This window comes from Antechinus flavipes, chromosome 4 (genome assembly GCF_016432865.1).
Source record: "Antechinus flavipes isolate AdamAnt ecotype Samford, QLD, Australia chromosome 4, AdamAnt_v2, whole genome shotgun sequence".
Taxonomy (NCBI): Eukaryota; Metazoa; Chordata; class Mammalia; order Dasyuromorphia; family Dasyuridae; genus Antechinus; species Antechinus flavipes.
Window position 1 is genome coordinate 287,913,725 of NC_067401.1, and position 23,398 is coordinate 287,937,122.

The window sequence follows — 23,398 nt, forward strand, 5'->3', positions numbered from 1 at the left end:
TGCCAATAAAAAATTTAAAAGATTTTAAAAGATTTATTTTCTCAGTCCAGTGTCTAAAGCCCTTAACAATCTGGCTCTAATCTACCTTTCCAGACTTATTTTACATTACTCATTTTTATGCATTCTGTATTTCTGCCAAATTGGCCTACTTCCCTAAAATTGGCATTCTATCTCCCATCTCTTGAGTTTTTGTACAAACTATCCCCCAGATCTGCAAAGTAATCTTCATTTCTACCTCTTAAAATCTTTATTTTCCTTCTAGGCCCAGCTAAAATCTTTACTGATTTTCCCTGGCTCAAGTTGTTTATGCTTTCTCCCTCTTCAAATTATCCTGTATTTATTTATCTCTGTAGTCTTCCCTCTCTTTACTCACTGAATTCCTACTCATTCTTTATGCCATAACTACACTGCTCTCTCCACCAAGTTTTCCCTAAGTAGGAAACTTTGCATTTGAATCTAACATATTTTATACTTTTTAAAATGTTATTATAATGTCACCTTTATCAGCATTTTGCCTTATCCCCCTACTCTCAATTGTAAGCTGCTTGTGTTACAAGCTTTATTTCTTACCTCAGAGCTTGACACAGTGTTATAAACTGATTTTTTGGTGAATTTCTGCCCCTTTTTTGGTGGATTAGTCCTGAATGTCATCCTGAAAATATAGAACTGAAAATGTTTTTATTCTACCATAGGATTTAGAGCAAGAAGAGATCTTCAGGTTCACACAGCAGATGCTTAATAAATGTTTATGGTATTGCATGTTGTTTGTTGGAACAGTAAGAGAAGTTACATAAATATAAAATCATCAGCCGAGGTACTGGAGGACACTCTTGCAAATAAATTTCTGGGGAATGCTGACACATTTAACAACCAGATCTTGGGGGAGGGAGGTGCTATATGTATAATACTTTTAGGTTTAACTTGCATTATTAATATTTTCTCCATTTCTTTTCTTAAGTCTAAACAATCACTAAAACAATAAATCAAGACCCCTTTGTAGTCTAGGATCATAGAATTTAGAGCTTTTCTGTGACTTTGAATATCATAGGCACACAGAAGGCATTTAATATTTATTAGATTGTGCTCTATTTGTTGTAACAACATTCTGAAATCTTCCATAGGTTCTAGTCATTTGGAATGAGTGATATAGCTTTAAGGGGGGAGACTGACTTGAGGTTTAACCTCAACTTTATAGACCATCTCTTCATAAAAAGTTCAAATTAACAGGGCAAGCTGCTTTTGAGAAGAAACTGTTTCCCAAGACTACTGAGCATTTTTAGAAACATCCATTTACATGAAAGCAATTGATATGCTAATGGAAACCATTCTGATTTATTCATTAAAAAAAGGTTGTTGAGGTCCCAAAGCAGTTAGGGTTCTTTTCCTACCTTTTTTGACTGTATTTTCTGTTTCCTTGCCATCTTCCTTTCTTCAGCCAACCCTTGAATATAGCTTTTACCCTCTCCATAGTGTTAATTTATGTATATATATAATTTAACTTTGAAAAATAACATACTTTTTTTTTTTCACTGTAATTTTGTTCTTCAGTCTTTTTCAGTCTTATCTAACTCCTTGTGACCCCACTTGTTTTCTCCAAAGATACTGGAGTGTTTGTCATTCCATCTCATTTTATGGATGAGGAAACTGAGGCAAAACAAGGATTAAGTGACTTGACCAGAATCATACAGATAGAAAATGTCAGCAAATTTGAATTCAGGAACAGGCTTGGCACTCCATCTACTGTAACATTTAGCTATGATATTCAATATAAATAAGCAAAAAAAAAACCCAGAAATTCACAAAAGACATTTATTTGCAAATGATCCATTTCAGAATAGGTACTTTTCAAGAGAATTTTTTAAAAACCATAATGCGCTGTATGGCACATATGTATACGTACTGCTCTTCCCCTCCTCCCCCCCTGCAGTGGGTTTAAATTTGGTTATTTGAAAATTAGCAAGACAAACAAATTAAAAATCTTGTAAACAAAGATGATGCCATAGATATCGAAAGAGACAGACTTCATATAGTCAGTCAATTAGCTTCCCCCACCCCCCCAGGCAATTGGGGTTAAGTGACTTGCCCAGGGTCACACAGCTAGGAAGTGTTAAGTGTCTAAAGGCAAATTTGAACTCAGGTCCTTCTGGTTCTCTATCTACTATACCAACTAGTTGCTCTATCAATTAGCATTTATTAAATGCTCCCTCTATGCTAGTTACTAAAGCCAATCTAGATGAACTCTTTCATTTTGTCAATAAGGAGAGAAAGGCCCAGAGAGGTTAGATCTCACAATGGTAATAAGTATCAGAGGTAGGCATTAAACTCAAGTCCTTTTTCCTTTAAAGTCCTATCCTATATCACCAAAAAAACACCCTTGACATCTAAAAGAACTAATTTCTCTAAAAAAGAAACCACACTGTGAATGTTAATGAAACTCTGTGTTAACACCCCACAAAGCAGGGCAGGGTGTGACTACTGAAAATAAAATCTCATTAAAATGATGTTGATTGGGTAATGATAAAGAAAAAACACCAAGTAGAGTTTTAGGAAACATATTTTGAAGGTAGCAGCTCTCTGAACAGGAAACTTCCATTTGATTTTAAGGGAAGACGCAATAATTATTTTGTATATATTCATCTATTTAATCTACTTATATTTTCTCTACTGACAGAATATAAGCTCCTTGAGGACAGAGACTTTCATTTTCCTTTGTGTATAGTGGCTAGCACAGTTCCCAGCACAAAGTAGGTATTTGGGAAATGCTTGTTGATTGACTGACAGCTGGACCAGGCTTTGTGTTTGGTTTTATGGGAGTGGAAGGGGATCCAGAATAGGCAGTTGGGAATATCTGATAAAGCATTGGCATTGGTCAAGAACACCTGGCTTTGAATTTTATCTCAGATATTTATTACTGTAAAACCCACAACATGTCACAACTTTTCTGACTTGTCTTTGTAGTGGTAAAAGGAGGGATAATCACATCTACCTTATAGGTTTGCTATATGGCTCAAAGTAAGATTGTGGATTTCAAGCACTTTGGGCAATACTTATATTAGAACTGTATTGATCTGAGTGATTAGGATGATGATGAGAAAGGGATGAGAAGGAATCTATATCAGAGCTGACAATTCTTAATAGCCTAAACATGTTACTCTCCCCATCTTAAAGCATAGAATAAAATGCTTGTGCAAATCCAGGTGATCATTTAGTCCTCAAATTAATTATTTCCTGAAACGATTCTGTCCTAGGAGTGAAGAAAAATATCACAACAGGTCAAAGCAGAAGTTGAGAAGAGAGTGATATAATCCATAATATCATGAAGGATAGAGACAGGGGGAACAGAGAAAGTCAAAGTTCAAACCCAGAAAAGGATTTTCAGCTTCACAAACTTGTGAAGATAAAGATTAAAAATAGAGTAAGATTCAAAAGAATTTAGGCACATTGGAGTGATAGATTTGGATAACGAATTACTGAAAGAAAATAGGATGTTAATGTTTGGGGGAGGGTACACCCCAGACCTCTGAAGTCAATCCAGTCCCCCTGAAACATCCCATCCAACCTCTCATTCAAACACAAAAGGCTTGTCAACCATGAGCCCAATTTGATATGGCTAGTCTCATAATAAGAATTATAGGGATAATGATATAGAGAACTCCTAAATAACAAAATTCTCTTTACTAATACAGGTCATCACTTTCTCTGCAATTTATATTTTTCTTGGAGTTTCCTAGACATTAAGAGGTTAAATAAGCTGCCTTGGGTTACATGGCCAGTACATGGCAGGAGAAGAATCTGAATCAAGTTTTCTTCCTTCCAGTGTCCCCTTACCCTCCATTATTACATACTAATACAATAATGGTTTTCATAATATGACATTTATATGGCACTTTAAGAGAGTCAAAGTGCTTTACATTTGAACCCTATGAGGTAGGTATTCTTGATCCCAAAACTGAGTCTCAGGGTAACTTACCTAATTAGGGTCACAGGTCAGAAACAAGATTTAAATCTTCATCTTCCCAACCCCAAGTCCAGCTTTTTATCCACTATATATCAGAGAAGTCAAGCTCAAATACAAATGAGGGACACTAATCCATACATAAGGATCTCTGGAGATTGCATATAGACAGCTTTAAAATATCTTATTATCTATGTTTTATTTTATTATTTATTTTGTAAAATATTTCCCATATTTTAATCTGATTCAGGCTATACTAGTGAATATTGTGGCTGTATTTGATACCTCTGCTCTGTATAATGTGTCTGCCTCTCATAGGTCCTAGACATTTCAGTAATTATCTAAATGTTTGCTTCAAATCTTACCATAAACAACTCAATTATGCTCATGAACCCACTTCACATTTCACTTCCATTTCATGTTCACCCAGCTGAGAATATAACAGCTACTTGCATTGAAAAGTTCTTTCTTTAGGAATAGCTGTGGTTTGGATAGGTCTTTGTAAGTGTGAAAGAGCCTGAAATCCTGCAGTTCTAACTCTTTGAGGAGACTGTACCAGAAGCGTACCACAGAGCTGTCACTGCCACCAATCTCAAACCCAGGCCAGTGGAGGTGGATCTCAAACACCAACTGTCCAATCTGTTCAAGAACACCTTCCAGGATCAAGTTTTCCAAAATTTTCCATTCAGCACTTTCCAGATCAGCCTTGAGGACATCAATCTGTAACAAAGGAAAAAGAAAAAATAAAGTGATATGTAACTGCATAAGCAAACTTAAAAATAATATTCCTTGATGCCATAAGTTTTTAACTTCTTCTCAGTATGTGTACATAGCAGGCTTTTTTGGTAAATACTATTTTTTTTTCCAATTACATGTAAAGACAATTTTCAACATTTATTTATAGTAATATTGAGTTCCATATTTTTCTCCCTCCTTTCCTTACTCATCCGTAAGAAGCAATCTAATAAAGATTATACATATGGAATTGTGTTTTATATACATATATATGTATGTATATATATTTTTTCCACCCAAGTCATGTTGTAAAAGAAGCTAAACAAAAGGGAAAAACTGTAAGGAAGGGAAAAAATGAAAATACATGCTTTTATCTTCACTCAGACTTTACAATTCATTCTCTGCATGTGGATGACATTTTCTATCATGAATTTTTTAGAGTTGTCTTGAATCATTGTACTGTTGAGAAAAGTTAAGTCAATCATAGTTGATTATCCCACAACATTGCTATGACTGTTCTGGTTCTTCTTATTTCACTCAGCATCAATTCATGTAAATCTTTGCAGGTTTTTCTGAAATCCACCTGCTGATCATTTCTTATAGCATAATAATATTCCATTACATTCATGTGCTATAACTTGTTTAGCCATTCCCCAATTGATAGACATTCCCTCAATTTCCCAGTTTTTGCCACCATAAAAAGACACAGCACACTTTTAAATGAACCATTGGGCATTAGATATTTGTATTTTATATTTTGACTTCTACCTACACTTTCCTCCACCAAATACTCCTTGGATCCCCTTCATGATGTAAATATGACCCTGAGTCTTTGAAGACCATACCACTGAAATGCAAGTTCTGACAGATGCTACATACTGGGAAGGGTTGCAGTAATTAAATACTATCTTCACAAAAAAACTGTTCCATCTGCTTTCAGAAGACCACCCCCATTTAGAATCATCTTCAAAAGACTGACCACCTGGATTTTAAGTCTTTGACCATGGCAACCCATGAAACAAAGAAAAATATAAAATGACCCTTAGCCTTGAGCAGCCAGCCCCCTTGTGCTTCTTCAGTGATGATTGAAAAGTGGGCAAAAAGCACTAAGAATAAGGCAATTGTTATTTGCCTTATTGTGAACAAGAGTCACACAAGATGGGTAAACAGAGATGGTTTGTGATGTACGACACTGAGAGAGTACCCCCTCATTAATGACATCACAAATTCACTGGATTATTTGAACTTCAAAATGTAGCATTTTACTATACAAATTACATATAAACACATGTGGACAATGCAGTTTTAAACTTTAATAGCTTAAAACCACATTAAGACATTTGGGGCATCCTCTATGTTCTAAGAATATAGGTAAAGAGTGGATAGAGAATGCTCTGATTTGTGAGAGATACTTTTATACTTCTTAAAACTTCTCTTTCTTTCTTTCCATATAACACGCACACATACAGTTATAAAAACTAACATAGTAATTGGTTAATTGATATTGGGGAGATATAGTCTATTTTGTATAATATTATGGGGAATATGCCAGATACGAACTTATGAGCAAGAGTATCATAATCTCCAATTCTTGAAGGTTAACTCTAGAAGCTGCAAGGAAAAAGAAGTAGCTACCTTCTGGATATGTAACCTGATTGTTGTTATTTATCCTTTATTCTCAGAGGACCATAACAAGATATCATAACGTGCAAGTGAATTCAATTTAAGTGAGAGAGGGCTGTGTAAAAGCACCAGTCTTACCTTTACCTTAAGAGCCATCTGGGTCCAGTGGTAAAATAGAGATTAGTATGACTGGAGATAAACAGTGGGAGACCAATAGATTTGATTGTGATCTGGTAGTATTTTGAAAGACTGGTATAGTAGTCTCAGAGTCTACACTAATTTATATCTCCTCCATTAGAATATACGCTTCTTGATTAGAGACAGAATTCTCAACATTCACATGTTCAACTTTTGCAACAGCAAGCATTCTAGTGATTTTATTAGTAACCTCATTTTCACTTTCACATTGCCAACCACCAACATTCACAGCCATGCACAGTAGAGGAAAAAAGTGAGAAAGAAGCACCCAAGTCTGTGAAGTGGTTAGTATCTTACTTGGTACTTCACTGATTTCATTCATCTCCAGTAATTCAATTCTACTTGTTGTAGAGTTATTGTTTAACCTTTAAAATTCAAGTTTTGTGCTGAGATTATATCCCAAAGAATAATGCAAATCTTTTAATTTCTAAGTCCAAGCTTTCATGAGAGAATAAAGGTGTTAGATAAACTGCCTGCCTGAATGTCTCTAGGGAGTATGGTGTTAACTAATACAGGATTCATTATATAGTATGATGCTATCATATCTCCATCTGATACTGTGAAAGATTCAAGTTTTAAAAATTTTCAGTTTTAAGAATTTTATTGGATTTCAGTATTTATGGTACACAGACAGGTGACAGTGGAAAGAGTGCTGGACCTGAAATCAGACTCATAATTTTCCTGAGTTGCAGTCCAGCCTCAGACAAGCTGTGTGACTCTGAACAAGCCATATTACCCTTTTTGCTTTCTGCTTGAACTGGAGAAGGAAATGACAGACAAATTAGGATGCCAGCTCTCAAGGAGGTTATTTTCTGGTAGAAGAAGGTACTATAATAACCAAATATGATATAGAATGTAATGTGAAGTAGTAAAAATTACATGGCTGTAGAGGATAAAGAAAAAGGAACAGTGAGTATTCTTATTGCTATGAAGGCTGGAAGTGGGAGCATTCAAATGGAAATTATAAGAAAACTGAGGGGGAGAGAAAGGAGGAGGATAGTGGGCAGAAAGCACAGTAGAAGCAAACCCAACAGGGTGGTAAAAAGAACAGATGTTTAGGAAGTTCCTCTTTCAAATTATGCAGTTTCTGCTACCTCTATCTCTGTTTAGAGTTGTCATCATTACCATTTTCTTCCTCTCCTGAGAGATAATATTTGAAGCAATTGGAAGAAAAAAGCTCCCAGTAAATGCCTCACAAACTTTGGGCAAAGCCCTGGGTACATCTATACAGTGAACCCACCATCTGGCTTTGTGCTACTATAAATCAAATGAGGAATATTTCCACCTTCTCCTAAAAGCTTGTTCTGATGCCCCCCCCTCTTGGTGTGGGATTTTGATCTCTCAAAGGCCATGGTAATGGAGCACAGAAAGAGGGAGGGAGGGAGGGAGAGAAAGAGTGAGAGAGAGAGAGAGTGACAGAGAAAAGAAGACATCATCAAGTGTGAAAGAGAAAGGAATAAACATTTAGTGAAATCTTTTTATTTTATTTTATTTTTTTTTAATTTTTATTTAATAATTGCTTTATATTGACAGAATCCATGCCAGGGTAATTTTTTTTTTTACAACATTATCCTTTGCACTCGTTTCTGTTCCAATGATTTAGTGAAATCTTAACTTGTTTGATTGTCACAACTGTGTGAGATAAGTGCTAGTATTATTCCCATTTTCCAATTCAGGAAACTGAGTTTAACAAAACTGCCTTGAGTCAGAAGCCAGTTTGGAGCTCTGGACTTCCTGATTCAAGGTCAATGTTCTATCTACTATGAAGTACACGGGCATTTATTGAGCACTACTATATGCTAGGAATTGTGTTAAATGTTGGAGATGCAAATATAGGCAAAAAAAAACTAGTAAAAACATATAGACAAAGTAGAAAGAACTAAGAGGGAACATGATGGTGGGAAACCTGGAGTAAATTAGATTTGATCTAAGTCTTTAAGGAAGTCAGGGAAGTGAAGGGATTAAACATGAGGGAAAACTAATGCATACAGAAGATGAAGTGTCACATAGGAGGAGCTGAAAACATTTGGAGAGTGCCCAGAAAATGAGGAAGATTTAAGAAGTTTAAGACTGGAAAGATAAAACAGACTATTCAAGGAGTAGGTCTGAGAGAAATTTCTGCTTAGTGACCTAAGAAAAGGAGGTGTTTTTTTTTTTTTTTTTTTTACTTTAGAGGAACAATGAGGCTTAAAAATCATCAGGGAAAAAAAATCACCAAAAAAAGAAAACTTGAAAGTTAAAATACTTATTGTATATTTAAAAAGAAAATCAGACTGTACACAATTGAGATCCACAGTTTTGTACACAGATAGTTTTCGCTTTGTATAAGTGGGCTTTCCCTTCTCCCTCTTTCCCCACTGTATTTCACACACACACATACTTAAAACAATTTTTATTTAATTCAAATTTGTGGGATAGGGCTAGGTGCTAGTGGAGGATGGAGTCAGGCACAGAGGTCAAATTCAAATGGGAGAAGGGAGTCAGAGAGTTGAGAGTAGGAGAAGGAACACGGGAGTAGACACTTGGGGGACAGATATGGACCCAAATAGGAGAGAAGAAGTGACCCACACAGGAGCCAGAATAGATATATCAGGGCCTGACTCAGAGGAGAGCAGGAAAGCTGAGGTAAACGTCTCTTCTTTCCATCCTGGAAGTCACAAGTCAAGCATCCAATCCAAGCTTCTCTTTGCTTTCATTTGGAAGATTTTTTTGTTTTTTTAAGGGTTTTCTTGTTTGGGGGGGGGGGGCAGTTAGGACTCCAAGGATTGCTGAGGAGAGTAAACAGCAATGAAAGAGAGCACAGAAATGTAAAGTTAACTTAGGTGACTTTTTTTAAAATAAGGATTTCTTTCAGAATTTTTGTAAAGTTTAGTTTATAAGGTGAATTTACATAAAACAAGAAATATCTTTACAATCCTTTTCTATTATACTATGGATATGAAAATGTCTTTTGATTTAATGTTAAGTTCAGAATTTTTAAAAACAGAAGAAGGACGAGGAAAGAAGGAAGAAAGAAGGAAAAGAGAGGAGGAAGAAAGAGGAAGAAGGAAAGAGGAAGGAAGAATAAGAAAAACACAAGAGAAACCAAATTATCAGAACTGAGTATCCCTAAACCATCTGGATCACTTTAGGAGTTTCAAAGAAAAAGAGAAAGAAGAGAGAAGAAAAAGTCTGCCTTTCTCCACCAGAGGAGTGAGCAAAGTAGACCTCTTTGTTAATGTGCATATGGTAATAATTACCAATTCCTTTTGCCAGCTCATTGGCACTGGCATTATATAGATTGTGTAATCTATTATTAACTTATGCAGAATGCTTCTAGGTCTAGGTTAATTAGGTTGCCCAGAGAATCACTTTAGCTAAAACCTCACAAGATTTTTTTTTCTGCTGCTTGAAAAAGAGCTCAGAATTACTGAAGTCTGTTATGTTGCCCACATGATAATTCAGAACAGTGTTCCCTAGGCTTCCCAGGCTGGCAAAATATCTCACAGTTGCCTGCCTCCTACGGTTCAGTTCTTATCAGGCTTAGGGCCATACCCAAGCTTTTAGTGGTTTCTAAGGACGAGGAGAAAAGGGGGGAAAAAGAAATGGGAAGCTGTGGGAAGTACAAGATGCAAGGGGGAAAGGGATGAACCATTTATTAGGGTGTTTCATTTTAATAATATAAAATGCTTTAAAAATGACCTTTGTTGTGAAAATCTGCAGCATGGGCATAAAGGCCTTGTCCACAGATCATTATTGCCCATTCGTGAAGACTAGTGACATCAAGAGGGTGTTGTCTTTCTCTGAGGTACACTACACATCTCTCAAATTGGCTAAAATGAAAGGAAAAGATAATGATTATTGTTGGAGGGGCTGTGGGAAAACTGGGACACAACTACATTGTCGGTGGAGTTGTGAACAGATTCAGCCATTCTGGAGACCAATTTGGAACTGTACCCAAAGGTCTATCAAACTGTGCATTCCCTTTGATCCAGCAGTGTCTCTAATGGGTCTGTATCCCGAAGAGATAATAAAAAAAGGAAAAGGACCCACATGTGCAAGAATGTTTGTGGCAGCCCTGTTTGTAGTGGCAAGGAACTGGAAACTGAGTGGATGCTCATCAATTGGAGAATGGCTGAATAAGTTATAGTATATGAATATTATGGAATATTATTGCTCTGTAAGAAATGATCAGCAGGATGATTTAGGAAAGATCTGGAGAGTCTTACATGAATTAATGCTAAGTGAAGTGAACAGAATCAAGAGAACATTGTATACAGCAATTACAAGATTATGTGATAGTCAATTCTGATGGACGTGGCTCTTTTCAACAATGAGGTGATTCAGGACAATTCCAGTAGACTTGTGATAGAGAGCCATCTGCACCCAGAGAGAGGACTGTGGGGACTGAATGTGGATCACATCATGGTATTTTTACCTTTTGTTGTTCTTTCCTTGCTTTTTTCTCTCTCATTTTTTTTTTCCTTTTTGATCTGATTTTTCTTGTGCAGCATGATAATTGTGGAAATATGTATAGAAGAATTACACATGATTAACATATATTGGATTACTGGCTGTCATGGGGAGGGAGTGGAGAAAAGGGAGTGAGAAAAATTTGGAACACAAGATTTTGCAAAGGTGAATGTTGAGAATTACTTATGCATGTATTTTGAAAATAAAAAGCTATTTTAAAAAAGAGGGTGATGTCTTGACTAGTGAGTGAATTGGATTTAAGTGAGATATAGCAAAAGTCTTCGGCCCCATTCTCTCCTCCAGAGTCATGTAGAGTCCAGTGGTAAGAAATGGGTCAAAAACGACTGGTGATGGCCTCAAATGCAGTGAGAGACCTTGATCTTTTTAAGGTAAGGTTTTTCCAGGTCTCAATTTGAGGCAATACCCATTCAATAGGTTAAAGATTAGGAAAGAACTGAGATAAAAGATGTCCTACTTTGCTTTCACAAAAGAATCAGTCAGGTAGAAGACCCTCAGAGTTTTCTGTTCACAACAGTGATTGGGAAACCATGATCTAGAAACTCAACGATCACTCCTCTATCTGGGTACAAAGCAGAATATTAATTTTATTTTTGCATATATTTATACTGAATGTGAATGATTTATTAGGAAATTAAAGGGATAACATCAAGATTAAGCTAGAAAATGCAAAATCAAATTTTGGGTTATTTTGTTTATATAATTTATGGGTATTCTTGTCTTTTTTATTTCAAAATTTATTTTAGAATATTTATGATAAAATGCAACAAAGCAGAACTTATTAGCAACTAGAAGATAATTATCATCAGTCTATAGCACACTAAAACATGCTTTCTAAGGGAGTCGGATTTTATTTTTTCAAATGTTAATTAATTATAAACAATGATGATCAGTATGTTTTTAGAAATAAATTCTAGAGGTAGGGGAAGGAATCATACAATGGGAAGTGGCAGGTGATGTGATGACAATTATCAATATAAAATTATTTTGAAAAATGCAAACTGTCCCTTCTGCATTCCACCTGTCACAATAAAACTTCTATTTAATTTGAGCTACATTAATTCATCCAGCCAGACTTAGGATTGCACCACATTGAGCTGCTTCTTTCTGCTTTGGGAGTAGTGGTAGCAAAATGGTGAATAAAACATGAAATTTTCTCTTTCTGTCTGTATTTCCTATTAGCTGGAGGCTCAAGCCTCAGAAATTCATATTACCATAACAATTTTACAGCCAAGATTCTCATTATTACCACTTGATATATCCCACATTATTGCATTATTATGAAGCACTAAACACCTCTGAATAAAAAGGCTGCACACCTTTGAAAAGGCCTTAATATGCAACTTATCAGCAATCAGAACTCTGAAACCTGAGCATCAGAGACTCTGACCCCTATGAAGTCTGCTTGCATTTTTCAAATCTTAGAAAATGCTGAGCCCTTTCCCAAATGAAAAAGTTTGGTTATTTCAGCCTTCACCTCCAATTAAACAGAAAAACAATTTCTCACTGGGATATAGTTTAGAGGGTAAATCAGACTATTAGATAAATTTAATTCGGATAACACCTATTAACCTTTGGAGAAGACAAAGAGATTTTCTTCACTGCAAGGAATCTAAAAACGAGGCTGTACCCTATAACATAAGTGGAATATACAGTAGTCTCCATAGCAGGACTTGAGAGATTTTGAAAAGGTAACCCAACCAATCTCTGCTACCACCACTATTAACATTTTATCCCACAGGCAGCTTGAAGACTTCATAGAGAGATGGGCTTTTCCCACCAGTGCTTTGACACATATATTACTGGGGTAAATTCATCCAATCAGCACATTTAGATAAAAGTTTCTCCAACAAAATTGCTCAGAAATCAAAAGAACAGAAGAGATGATATCTCGATCCTCAAGATGGATGTTGCTGAATAGATGATAGATAGCTCTCATCTTCCAAATGTGCATTCCTATTCAGGAAATGAGCATTTTTTTTCTCCTCAACAGTATTTTATTTTTCCAATTACATGTAAAGATAGTTTTCAAAATACATTTTTGTAATATTTTGAGTTCCAAATTTTTTCTCCCTCCCTCCCTTAATTCCCTTCTCCTCCATTACCTCTTCCCTGCCCAAGACAGAAAGCAATATGATATAGGTTATAAATGTACAATCATGTATGTATTTCCAAATTACTCATGTTGTGAAAGAAAATTCAGAACAAAATAGAAAAACCACAAGAAAGAAAAAAACAAACAAAAAAAAGTGAAATATCTTTTCTTCAATCTGCATTCAGTCTCCATAGTTCTTTCTCTGGATGTAGATGACATTTTCTATCCCAAATCTACTGGAATTGTCTTGGATCATTGCTCAATGAGTATTAAGTGTTAACTAATGGCTAGACACTGTGCTGAGCACTAGGGATGCAAAAACAGTCCCTACTATCAAGGAGCATCCATTTTAATAAAAAGGTGGGAGAGGATGGAGCGAACAAACATGTCAATAGATAAATACAAGACAGATATCGAGTGGATATAAAGTAATTTTAGAAGATATGACAACAGAAGCTAGATTAACCAGGTAAGACTTCCTGCAGCAGGAGGCATTTCAGCTGATTCTTAAAAGACACCAGGTAAAGATAAAAAGGAAGAACATTCCAAGCCTGGAGAAAGGTAACTCCAAAGTTATAGAGACAAGAGTTGTAACCTCCTTTGGAAGAACAAAGCCTCGATTAGCACTCCTGAATTGTGGAGTTCTGGAGGGAAATAATACATAAGACTGAAAAGACAAAAGAGGTGAAAGAGCTTTAAATGCCAAACTGAGAATTTATATTTTATTGTAGCAGAATTATGGAGCCACTGAAGTTCATACTATAAGGAATGGATCTTGTCAGAATTATGCTTTAGGAAAATAAATTTGACAGCTGTGTGAATGGTAGATGGGCATGAGAAGAGACATGAGGCTGGAAAACCAATTACTGTTATAACAGTAGTCTAGGCAAAAGGTGACAAGAGCCTGAACTATGGTGGTGGCTGAATCAGTGCAGAGAAAGGTCTGGATGTTGAAATGTCCTGAGAATAGTGATAGTTGCTTCACAGATCAATAACATGTGGAATCCAACACAGTTTGGGGAGATGTTTTACCACTCTCTACTATAATAACAATTATGACAGTCCCAATACTCCCAGAACAATATGAGTTTTAAAAAGCAAGGTCATCTACCACATCCACCAGTCATTCTGACTTTTGTCTTGCCATTGGACTCCAATGATTCTGGAAGTGAAGCTGATGATTGTGTAACTCTGGCTAACTTAAATCTAAATCATACACAAGTCGAAGCCATAAAGTTACTGATCTTCTTGAAGAATGAAGGAACAACAACAATAACAACCATCCTAGAACAATCTTACATTCAGAAGCAAAATAAAATGTCTCCAGACCTTTTGGAAATAAATAGCCAGCAGAATTCCCAATTAGAGAGGCTGTATATTGAGATCAAAAAAAGCATTGAATCTAGTTTCAAGAGAATTTGATTTTAGATCTTGGCTATGCTATTAGTAACATCACCTCTGGGACCTTTGGATAAAATCACATTTTTCTGGGCCTTAGATTCTTTTTCTGTAAAATAAGGTATTTGACCTAGATCAGGGGTTCTTTATATTTTTAAATAAATATCATGTACTCTTTTGGCAGTTTGGTTAAGCAGCTAGGTGGTATAGTAAATAGAATCACTGAGCCTGGAGTCAGGAATACCTTAGTGCAAATTCGACCTCAGAAACTTACTAGCTGTGTGACACATAACTCTCTTTGCTTCAATTTTTTCATCTATAAAATGAGCTGAAGAAGGAAATGACAAAACTACTCCACTATCTCTACCAAGAAAACCTCAGATAGGGTGAGAAGATTTGGACACAATTGAACATCAATATGGACCCCTTATTAGAACAATAGTTTTAAATGCACAAGACAAATACATAGAATTACAAAGGAAACCAATTATACTGAAATGCAGTTATGAAGATTTTTTTTTAAGTTTACAGCCTCCAGGTTAAATGATCCCTGGAATGAGTTCTAGATTCCCTCTATTTTTGTCCTTTTTCAGACACAGAGGCAAGACTGGCCTTGGACCAAACTGCAAAGGTAGGTAAATTTAGATTTAGTATCTTATACCTGTCTTTCTTTCCTTTCTGCTATATCCTGTTACCTCCTCTCTTTTTAATCTTTTCTTTTTTTTGGAAAAAAGTTATAATTAATTTGTGAAGTAACACAAGTATTTTCATAACATAGCAGAATAGCAATTTTAAAAAAGATGATTGGACATGAAATTGCAAATCTATTATGAACTACCATCTAGACACTCATACAACCTTATGGCATTGCAAAAATATATCATCCTGCAACCCTTCTTTCAGGCTTATTCTCCTGGGAAGCATACCATATTCCAAAGTTAACTCTCCCTCCTTCTCTGCCCCTATTTAATCTTCAGTTTTTGGCAGTACATATCCCAGAAAGGAGGAAAACAATCTAATTAAATGAATTCCCACTAAATTATGATTAAATGAAAATGAATTCCCATATTTATACTGGAATATTTGCATTAAAAGGTATGCTGGATAATTCAAATCAAGTCCAAAAAAGCATTTGATGTCGAGTCAGAAAACTTAGGCTGAAATCCCAATTCTGCTATTTACCTTGGGCCTTAGCTAAATAATTTAACTACTCTAAGACTCAATTTTCCCATCTATATAAAGAGAATATTGGATTCCTCTAAAAAGTTTTTCAACTTTAAACCCAATGACTTAAGATCTCTCTCAGTTCCCTTCCCCCAAATAGCAAAACCACAAGCTCTATAAGTCTCGCATTAATGACAGTTTGGAAGAGACAAGTAAAGATAAGTAAGGAAGATAAAATATGCTGGAGCAGGCACATCTTTCCAACAGTCCTGAAAATACACCATGCAAAACCACACAAGCATACAGATCAATGACTTCCTACTCCAACAGCTCTGTTCCAAACAGGGCTGATTTCATTTTACATGCAATACTTGGTTAGCTGGTTTCCCCTGGCAACTGTTATTTCTGCCCTTGGATACAATCTGGGATGCAAACAGAGAGGCTTCTGAAAGCAGATTATGGCTGGGAGGAGGTCCATCAGAAGACAGCTGTATAAAGACTGTGTAACATTCACATTTCTAGCCTAGTCTTTGTGTGGGACATATTTGAGGTTTTTATAATTAAAATAAGTCAAAAAGGGGATTTAGTTGCCTTCATAACTCAAGGCTCAAAGCCGTTTTACATAAAACTTTCTTCATTGATGGAGACTGATTACTTAGTGCCATGAGGGGCATACTAGGTGAAATTTTGGGAGAAAGAGGACCATGTGTCTTCTCTCTTGAAGATGGAAGCCACAAAACTGAGATCCCTCTTCTAACTCTCCCATAACTCCCATAACTCATCAAATTCCACCAAAGAGAGGAGTTTTATGAACTTTTGAGTCATATTGGTTCCATGATTATGCTTTAGGCAGTTGCTTCTGGATTAATGGTGGTGCCTGTTTAGTATAGTTTAAACCAAATAAAGAGACAGTCATTATGATTGGTATTAAGAATAGAATAAGGATCCCAAAGAGATCTTAAAGAAGGGAAAGAGACTGTATGTGCAAGAATGTTTGTGGCAGCCCTCTTTGTAGTGGCAAAAAACTGGATGCCCATCAACTGGAGAATGGCTGAATAAATTGTGATATATGAATGTTATGGAATATTATTGTTCGGTAAGAAATGACCAACAGGATGATTTCAGAAAGGCCTGGAGAGACTTACATAAACTGATGCTGAGTGAAATGAGTAAGACCAGGAGGTCATTATATACTTCGACAACAATACTATATGATGATCAATTCTGATGGACGTGGCTCTCTTCCGCAATGAGATGAACCAAATCAGTTCCAATGGAGCAGTAATGAACTGAACCAGCTATATGCAGAGAAAGAACTCTGGGAGATGGCTAAGAATCATTACATTGAATTCCCAATCCCTATATTTTTGCCCACCTGCATTTTTTATTTCCTTCACAAGCTAACTGTACAATATTCTGGAGTCCGATTCTTTTGTACAGAAAAATAATGGTTTGGACATGCATATTTATTTTGTATTTAATTTATCCTCTAATATATTTAACATGTATTGGTCATCCTGCCATCTAGAGGAGGGGAAAAATTGGAACAAAGGTTTGTCAATTGTCAATGCTGTAAAATTACCCATACATATAACTTGTAAATAAAATGTTATTAAAAGTTTAAAAAAAGAATAGAATAAGGAAAAGTTTCATTCCTGCATCTGACCCATACTAGCTGTCTGACCCTTAGCAAATCATTAATCTCTTAGTGGTCCAGGACACTTTCTAAGAATATAAATTGTAAAATAGATGCTGATCTGTCTCAGTACAAGCAATTCCTAAATGAGAACTCTGCAAAATGATTATATTAAATAATATATTAAATCAAAGACATAATCTGTACCACACTATCCACTCTATCCTTTTCTATAAAAATGAAAATATCTTAAGAAATTCACCTTACTCATGTGAACTGATCCAACCATTCTGGAGGGCAATGGAGCTCTATACCAAAAGAAGTATAAAATTGCACATATTCTTTTTACCTAGCTAGGTTTGTGTCCCAAAAAGATTATTTAAAAAGGGATGTGGGGAAGGGCCTACTTGTACAAAATATTTATAGTAACTTTTTTAGGGTGGGTAACAATTGGAAATCAAGGGGATGCCCATCAACTGGGAAATGGATGAATAAATTATGTCATATGATTGTAATGGAATATTGTTGTGCTATAAAAAATGATAAGCAGGTAGATTTCAGAAAAACTTGCAAAGACTTCAATGAACTGATGCAGTGTAAAATAAACAGAAGCAGTAGAGCACTGTACATAGTAACAGCAATATTGTATGATGGGTTATACATGACTTGGCTATTCTCAGCAATACAATGAGCTAAGACAGTCTCCCCAGTTATGGGAAAAGAGGAAACTTGAGAAAAAGGACTGATACTATCTGAGTACAGATTGAAGCATATAATCTTTCCTTCCTTCCTTCCTTCCTAAGTCTTCTTGCACAAAATGACCAATATGGAAATATTTTACATGACTGCATATGTAGAACCTATAATAGATTGCTAACCATCTCAGGAAGGAGGGAGGAATAGTTTTAGAACTTAAAACCTAAAGAAAATATTAAAAATTATTTTATATGTAGTGGGAGAAAAATAAAATATTTTTAAAATTGCACTACTCAGAGATTAATCTCTATTTTCCAATTATCATTATTATTATTCCTTTTATTATTAAGAGGATCATGTGTCTTCTCTCTTGAATATGAAAGCCACAAAATTGAGATCTATCTTCTCTTAAACACTCCCATAACATATATTAAAACAAGAATCAAAAGAAATTCAAAATCCTAGGAAAAGATTTAGTAACTTTTGACACAATTATAATTTTTATGACTTTTGTTAATTCTTAATAAAGAATTATTGTGGGGGGGGGGGGTTCTATAACTGCCCATCCCATCATCCAAGCTGTTCCTGGCAGTTCTTCAGACCATTTTCTTAATGATTTCTGGCTTCTCTGAGAGCACTAAGTGTTCTCAATTTCCCTGTACACCAACCAACTCTTAGTCCCTCCTGGGTGCTATTTCTCTGTTGCATGACCATGATCTGTCTTCTCAAAGTGGAGGGCCTGAATTCATAACTCATTCCTAACTCCTAAATTTAGGACATTTTTCTAATGGGATACTTTAAAAACAGACTTCTTATTAAAATAGAATTCTATTTAAAATAAGGTAATATTGATCCCAGACCACCCACAATAAAATATACAATCTATCTCCTGACAAAGACATAATAGACTCTGGGAACAGACAGTAATATTTTTTGGATATGACCAATGTGGGAATTAGTTTTATTTGGAAAACAAATACACACACATATGTATACATACATATATATGAGTATATGCATATTTATCTATGCTTATGAATTTATCCTGTCTAGTCTCGAAATATAAGGAATACTCATGGAGTTGATCCCACTACTGATTGGTACTGTTCTGTTTCCAACCTCGGTTGGTTTGGCCATTCTTAAGCACCATGATGCCCTCCCACCCCATTCTCAGGGTTTTAACATAGTGATGGCAAACAGTGATAGTGACAATTAATCACAGCTCAAAATATTCAAATTCATAAGATCTATCAGGTTCAGTTTCTCTGATCGCAGGGATTGCAGATGTAATTGTACTCAAGAACTATGTATATTTATTATATGATTTTTGTTTTTCTTTTTTTAATGGGAGTTATGGAAGAGGAGAAAACAAAAAAGAAAAAATAGATTTTGATCATTTAAAAAATAAGGAAAAAATAATATCAATTTCTTCACAAAATACATATTTCTTTTTATTATTAAAGCTTTTTATTTTCAAAACACATGCATAGATAATTTTCAATATTCATCCTTGTAAAACCTTGTGTTCCAATTTTTTTCCCTCTCTTCCCTTACCTCTTTCCCTAGACAGCAAATACTCCAATATATGTTAAACATGTGCAATTCTTCTATACGTATTTCCACAATTACATGTTGCACAAGAAAGATCAAAAAAAAAAAAAACTAAAAACAAAAAAATGCAAGCAAACAACAACAAAAAGAGTGAAAACACTATGTTGTGATCCACACTCATTCCCCACAGTCCTCTCTTTGGCTCTTTATAGCACAAGACCATTGAAAATGGCCTGTGATATTTATTATAGAATAAGTAGAATGGTCTCCAATAAATAGTAGGTAAGAGCCACTTAGTGAGGCAGCAGACACCCCATAAATCCAAATGGATCCTAAGGTATCCCTTTATTACAAGATAATTAATGTTCATAATGTTAACCCTTGTTGTATTTGTCCTTGGTTCTGGAAGAGAAACAGTGACATCATGGGATAATATCTTGACTTTTGTGTAAATAAGATTTAAATGAGGCAGGATTGCACAAAGTCATCAGCCTCTCTCTTCCAGAGTTGTCTCCGTCCAATGGCAAGACAAAAGTCAAATCAACTGACGATGGTCCAGGATACCTTAGGTGACCTTGGCGTCTTCAATGTTTGACCAAGCCTAAGCCCTTTACAGCATCTGGTTCAGTTGCCTTCATGAATGCTGGAATAAATTGTTCTTGTCTGCCCATTCTGCCAGTAAAAGACTTCATTCGCATGCTTGGGGTAAACATTCTAACTTGCTTCTGGGTCTGAAACCCACTCACTACTGGTTCTTACAGTTTCTTAGAATCACAGGTGATAATCAAAAACAAATGAGCAGCCTTAAAAAAAGCTTGGCAAGAGTCCACATAAGAAGTGCTGGTCCTCCTTAAACATCCTATAATGATGAATCTTTAGACAAACAAAGCCAAATTATGTCCAGTATTTTCTGTTTGCAAAGACAAGGAACACCTTTGGGAGGAAGATTTCCAAGAAAAACAGGGAGAATTTGAAGTTTTGACATTTAAAGAACCAAATTTCACTTATCTGAAAAATTTTATCATTTAGAACCTATTTTATTCCTTGATCATACCCAATAAATAGAGTAGTGCTACATGGACAAAAGACTTATTTTATTGGCTGGTTATGGTTTATAACCTTGAGATTGGGGGTTTTTAATATTGATTTTAAAAAAGAACTTAATTCTCATTAAAAGACACAAACATTGCAGTACAAAAACAAAAAAGTATATGAAATTATGAGCTTTTGTTACATAACTATTTTTTAAAGGAAAGTAGAAAGAAAGAAAGCATTTATTTGATTTATTGCTAGCCACTTTATCTCCTCACAACTCTATGAGATAAATTCTATTATTATTTTCATTTTACCAGAGACCGAGGAAAAGAGGTTCAGTGACTTGCTCAGGATCTAGCACATAGTAAATGTCTGAGGCCAGATTTAAACTCAGGTCTTCCAGATTCCATATCTGATGTTCTATCTATTGTGCCATCTAATTGTCACTATAAGTATATGTTAAAGCATATATTAAATTTAAAATAATAGTTTTTAGAAAAGTGTTGCTTTGTTTTGGTTGGTTCTATTTATTTGTAAAAGAAGGTATCTATTTAGGTATCTATTAATGAGAAGGGGCAGCCAGGTGGTACAATGGATAGAGTGCCAGTTGTGGAGGCAGGAAGATTTATCATTTTCTTGAATTAAAATGTGGCCTCAGATACTTACTAGCTGTATGACTTTGGGCAAGTCACTAAACCCTGTTTGCCTCAGTTCCTCATCTGGAGAAGAAAATGGCAAAACACTCCAGTATCTTTGTCCAAGAAAATCCCAAATGGGGTCCTGAAGAGTCAGACACAACTGAAAAATAACCGAGCAGCAAATATTAAGAGAAGTGAAAAAGATGAAAACAAAAGAAGTTTGGAAGTAGTCACAATCAATCAACAATCATTTATCTGTGCCAGCACTGTGAAAAGTATTGAGGATATAATTCAAGGAATAAGCCAACAAATAGGGTGATATTTTACTACTTTTGTACGTGTTTTTCTGCACTCCAATAAGCAGAATGCATGCTTCCACATCTTCTGATGTCTTCTGATTGTCATGAGTGATCACTGAATCAGAATTTTACAGTATTTCAAATCTAAATCCTTCTATGCAGGATAATCAAGTTCCCACCTGATAATTTCATTTTTATCTATGCATCCCTAGCATTTAGCATACAATGACCTATACAAGACACCTAATAAAGGAGATGACTGATTGATTCTCAACTATTGATCCTCAAAAATGAGATCTTTGTCAGATGACAGAACTGATGTTCTGTAAAGACTTTGACAAGATTCTCCCAAACAGGAGTTCTTAGCCTGAGCTCCACAAATTTGGCTTTGAAAAAATATTATGATATTAACCAAAAAAATGGTGGGAAAGAAATTGGCAACTACCTAATTCCTAATCTCTATAAAATGATCTATATATGCATTAGGAATATACTTGATGAAAATAAAAGAAAAGCTTTTATGCTTTTTTATAGGTCTCTACTGATTATTTCCTACAGCAGTTGTCAGTCACATGACTGACTGAAACAAGAATCCAGGGAATTTCTTGATTACTGATAATAATTTTTAAAAGCATTTGACCTAGCAGGGCAAAATAGAGCCTTTAATCTTCTTCCCCAGCAAAAAATCTACCATGCATTTGTTGAGAACAATAGTCCTAGAGATCTGCAACAACACAGATAACTTTGTTTAATAATCAAATGATTATAAAAACCAAGTGAAGCATAAATTATAGAGATGCTTGCTGTCCTAAAGTGATTTCCACTGCCATAGAATATGTCATGTGCAGAATCCCAATGGATTCCATTTATTTTTATGAATTCTATTCAATAGGTGGTGAACAATTACCTTTGTTCTTGGTGCTTATTGGTTCATTGACAATACGATGACAATGACTGATTGAACCATGCTATTTGAGGCTAAGTAATTGAATTAAGGATGGCGTACATCTCGTACACACTTTATACTTAGCCTTTAAAAAGGAATAGACTTAGGTTTATACCAAGTCACTGAGACAGAAAAAGACCAGAACTAAGAGATAAAGGCTACAGAATACCATGTTTAGTTCCCTAGAGAGTAAGGGAAAAGAATGCTTATTCAACTATGTCCCCTCCACAGGGGCCTCTCAGTTCTAGATACAGCAAGCAGAAGAGAACCAAAAGGACCAAAAATTTCCTTTAAAAGCAACATGTGGAATAATTCCCGAACAATTCCATATTCCTGGACAAACTCTTCGACCAAGCAGAAGAGTTCTGGGACTAAGACAAAGTTAGAGCTGAAGTATAACAAAAGACAGAACCACAATGTGAAGGGGCAAACCTGGACCTTTGTTTCTCACTCATACCAAAGACTAGCATTCACCTAATTCTTTTCTCTTTGGGGAGAATCTCATCTTTACATTAGCACTCTTAAGTCTGGAATACTATATAGGTCACTAGGAAAGACTGTTCACTGGAGAATAAAGGGCAGCTGGTTTGATTGCTAAGAGCTCAGATGCCATTGGGTGCAAGCACCTTGGATTTTGTATATCCTTAGCCTGAGCGCTTGCATAGGAGCTGCATGCCCTTTTGTCTTTTCTGTGGAGAGCAAGATAACAAGCCAGATTTTTATATTTCCAGAGGAATGCTGGGTGAAAACACAATCCAAAGAATGTATAATTTATGAGAAGCCTCTTAAAGGCCAAACCTAATCTGACGTTCTTGGCCAAGGGTTACATGAATACATTCTGAAAATTTCTCTTCAACAAAAAAACATGAAATATGATTTCAAAAAATGTTTAAAGTATGTTTCTGAGTTTCTTTGAAGTTGCAATCTGGACATAGCTAGAAGAAATATCCTCAACAATG

At 35.4% G+C, this 23,398-nt stretch overlaps 1 protein-coding gene across 1 annotated transcript in view; it reads right to left on the reverse strand.

Moving 5' to 3' along the window:
- Positions 1 to 1,795: 1,795 nt before the first annotated feature.
- METTL24 (methyltransferase like 24) overlaps positions 1,796 to 23,398 on the reverse strand; it is a 181,588-nt gene continuing 159,985 nt past the window's right edge. The window contains exon 5 of the mRNA XM_051997536.1: positions 1,796 to 4,675. Coding sequence (XP_051853496.1) covers positions 4,361 to 4,675 — 315 coding nt within the window. The 3' untranslated portion in view covers positions 1,796 to 4,360. The remainder of the gene's footprint in view (positions 4,676 to 23,398) is intronic.